The following is a 4,455-nucleotide window of genomic DNA, read 5'->3' on the forward strand; positions in this document are numbered from 1 at the left end:
AACAGATGAAATGAAATTAGGGTTGAGAAAAACTTAACATATATATAGGCTATAAATAGAAAACAGAACAAACCTAAAACAAAGGGAAGGGAAACATGCATGAAAAAGGAAAGATGGTGTGAACTCGTGTCATGGTACCTAGAGACGTTATCCACGTACGTGGGTTTGGCAATGAGCTGGGTTTTACATCCTCCCCCCTTATAGAAATTCCGTCCTCGAAATTTATTATAAATTGTCAAAACTCCCACCGAAGAGTTGTGGGTACTTATCTCGCATTTCTTCCTCCAACGCCCAAGAAGCTTCACTAGTAACATGATTCTTCCACAACACTTTAACAAAAGGAATAGTTCGAGTCCGTAACACTTGCTCTTTCCTTTCCAAAATCTGAACTAGTTCTTCCGCATAAGTCATATCCTCCTGAATCTGAGGTGGTTCATAGTCAATAATGTGCATCGGGTCGGGAACATATTTCCTCAACATGGATATATGAAATACATTATGCACTCCCACAAGTGCCAGTGGAAGTGCTACTCTATAAGCCACCGGTCCAATCTGGTCAAGTTCAAATGACCCAATATATCTTGAGCTCAATTTGCTATTCTTTCCAAATCTCATAACTCTTTTCATCGGTGCTATTCTCAAAAATACTTTATCTCCAACCTCAAACACTAATTGGCTGCGTCGTTTATCTGCATAACTCTTTTGTCGGCTTTGAGCTACTTTCATTCTAGCCCGAATGATATTTATCTTCTCTATGATCTGTTGGATAATCTCTGATTCCAAAAGTTTCATTTCACCTACTTCATCCCAATACAATGGAAATCTACACCTTCTGCCATACAAAACCTCGTAGGGTGCCATTCCAATGCTAGCCTGGAAATTATTATTATAAGCAAACTCGACTAATGACAAATGTTGCATCTAAGTTCCCTTAAAATCCATCACACATGCTCTCAACATGTCTTCCAAGATTTGAATAGTTCTTTCTCACTGTCCATCTGTCTGAGGGTGAAATGCAGTACTGAAAATCATACCCATGGCGCAACGACAGTGAAAACGACGGAGAACAATCGAGAAACACACCCTAAACTAAGAAACATAGATGGCAACTAAAGAAGATGAAAATCACTCTTATAATAAGCGGCAAGCAGTGAAAGCGGTGGGAAAAAAATTTAGAATTTGATAAGAGCGATGGAAGCGGTGGAAAACAAAAAAAAAAAATCAAAATCACAAGAATTGGAGAAACACGGAACCAAAAGCAATCATACTCACGTGATGTGGAGATTCAAAAAGAAAGAAAGAGATTTTGAAAACCTAAAGGATCAAAGGGTTGAAAGCGGTGAAAAGAAATTAAAAATAAAATCAGATAAGGGCAAAATTAAAAATAAAAATGTTAAACAAAAATATTGTTCATCCAACAATCATGTATATATATAAATCTATAGATATATATTTATATATATATATATAATGCTATATAGCCAAAGATGGGTGGAAAGGTTACCATGCGAGTTTCTTAAAACTCGTTATGTAATGTGCAAAAACCGAAAATATTCTAATATTGAGCTTTAAATAATTAATTCCTGCGCGCTTCCCAAAACTAATTAACGTATGATCACGATTTTTATATATTTTTCTTCCTCAGGCCCATGCCACTCAAAAGTTTTACGCATCACATGCAAGGTTTATTTGTAGTTTCAAAAGCTAGCATGCGTTCTTTTCGAAATTTATTCTTTCATTGCAGTTTGTCTGAGCTCTTCATGTAGTCGTACGTACCAGCTGGCTACCAGCAGATCATTAAAGATGTCCTGGATCAGGGCACTCCTGCTTGAGTTTTGCCTCAACAGCTAATAAGCAATATCCTCTAGTGAGGAGGGTTCACGATCAGGCTTAATTTCTTCAATCAGACATGGCCGGACGACGTCCCCGCGGGTGTATTATTCTCGTTAAGCTGGTTTAGCCTATATATATATGGGAGTGCCCATACATTAATGCAGTTCAAATGGTTGAATATTATAACGTTAGCCAAAATATCTCAAACCATACAACAAAATCGAATTAGTTACGAAGATCATGATGGAGCGCCCCTATAGTACTGATTACGAAGAGGAGCTAGCTAGCATTGATAATCTAGGCCATGCATGATGGGGCTTCATGGGTGGAAATTAAGATCGATGTAGGGTTTTGGCGTGACATGCAGCGCGAGGCAGGCTTTATAATAATTACGAGTGTCTCGATAAACATTAGCAAAGATTTTGATCAACACCCACCACAAACCCCTGAAGTACTGTCAATGTCAATAGTATCTTCAAACCAACCACCGTGCACAGACCCCAAAAACCATTGATCACACTAACAGATGTTGGTTGGTTAATTAATATATATATATATACTAATACCTAATCTAATTTCCAGTACTGGCTAATTAATCTTTTGAACATTAATTAGATCTAATCAGCTTGCAGTGTATGCATGACAGAGGTTGGATGTTTAATTATGGAGCAGATGCTCATTTTCCGGGTAGTGTAGCTTTCTGAGCGCCAATTTCTTATCCCTCATGAGATGAAAGATGTAGTACTTCAAGTATTTTAGAGCTTCATATATTCTAATTAATTCCTCAGTTAAAAGGGTCTCGTACTCCAATAAAAGAATTATTTTCATCTCCTTTTGCGAATTACCACATGTTATGCTTGTCTTCCCAAATGGGGGTGGGGGGGAGTAATTACCTATATTGTGCATTGGGGTCTCTCTCTCTCTCTCTCTCTCTCTCTCTCTCTCTCTCTCTCTCTCTCTCTCTCTCTCTCTCTCTCTCTCTCTCTCTCTCTCGTTTAAGGTTCTAATTTCCCATGCACGTGGCCCTACGCATGCCCCTGTGCATCCACCTGCACTGCATAGTCCTGTGCGTGTCCATGTGCTGCAAGTCCATGTGCGCGCCTCTGCACCGCACAACACTCTGTCACACTCCAGCGAGGTTAGTGGCATGCCCTAACATGCGCACGACTCCAACCCGTGCCTTGCAGGTAAGGCCAATGGCATGCCCACCAAGCATGCCATCCAACGCATGGCTCCAGCCCATGCCTTGCAGCCTCAAAGCCCAGGCCACCAACCTGGGCTATGCAGAGCCAACGCCCAGGCCACTTGCCTGGGCCATGCAGCACACACGCATGGCTCACTGCCCAGACCATCAGTAGGCCTTGCATGGCACCATGCCATGCCCACCAGCAGGCCCTTGCATGACACCATGCCATGCCATTCCCACCAGCTATAGACCAGACCGAAGACCATGCACCATCCTAGCCCATCCATAGGCTCATGCATGCCACGAGCCAATTTGGCCAATGCCAACTATCTTATTATTTTAATTATTATTTTATTTATTTAATTATTTTCAATGGACCTTTTGGGGATTTCCACCTTGTAACCATTATAAATAGGACCTAATTCATTTGCATTAGAATCTTTTGGCAATTTCCCTAGTGGAGAATTATTTTGTTTAGGAGATCATCAATCGGTGCCTTTGCACTTGGACTTTTTGGGTGAAATCCGTAAATCCCAAAGAGATGATCATTACCTTGCAACTCATTGGATATGTGTGATTCAACTTATCTTGTTCTTGCAATTTTGTGAAATTCATGAATCAAAGTTGTTATCTTTGTGACTTTCAATTATCAATATATGAGGTTTATTTTCATCTATGTGCAATTCGTGAATCATAGTTGATTATCTATCTTTGGTTCATTCAGGTTCTTAAGTGTTCATCACTTGTTCATCGTGTTCATCATTTGTTCTTGGTGTTCATCCATTTCATTACTCATTTAATCCATTCCATACCATGTACTCGACCACCATAGTGTTTGTCAACTTACCATAAATTCTTTCCTCCATCCAAGTTGCCCTAGCTGAAATTCACTTACCATATTTGGCTTCCATCCATATACGGCTACCACATTCTTTCCTTATTTCATTTTGCCCTAGCCGGAAGTGATACTTACCATATTAGAGTTCCTAAACTTTAGGAACCCTGATTCCGATCATATCCATCCATATAGTCGGCCATATACTTTCCATAATAGCCATACCCAAAACTTCCATTCTTTCCTAGGAGGATTCTTTCCATTTTGAATTCTTTCCTTTCCCACTCCAAGCCGTCCAACCCTAACCCTATCATCATCCAAACCCTAATTCCATACCCCAAAGTGGCACCAACCCTAGTGCCCCACTATTGTCGTGCTCCCATTCATGCATTGGAGTTCTTTCATTTCATCATCTTTTCCATCATCCTATACACCAAACCAACCCTAAATACTTAACCTCACTTCACCAAAATTGTCATCATTGCCATCATTGCACAATATCCAAGCAAGAGAGGAATGACATTCGGTCAACACAAGGAGAATTTAGGCGTGGACAACATAGTGTTTAGAGACTCGACCAAGGTCCCTAACAAGACTCTCC

The 4,455-nt window shown here is 40.2% G+C and overlaps 1 protein-coding gene across 1 annotated transcript; it reads right to left on the bottom strand.

Annotated features, from left to right (window-relative positions):
- Positions 1-225: 225 nt before the first annotated feature.
- LOC109009975 lies at positions 226-627 on the bottom strand. The gene has a single exon (XM_018990660.1). It carries the CDS (start codon positions 625-627, stop codon positions 226-228), a length of 402 nt encoding a protein of 133 aa, XP_018846205.1.
- Positions 628-4,455: the final 3,828 nt, after the last annotated feature.

Source organism: Juglans regia, chromosome 10 (genome assembly GCF_001411555.2).
Source record: "Juglans regia cultivar Chandler chromosome 10, Walnut 2.0, whole genome shotgun sequence".
NCBI classification, from domain to species: Eukaryota; Viridiplantae; Streptophyta; class Magnoliopsida; order Fagales; family Juglandaceae; genus Juglans; species Juglans regia.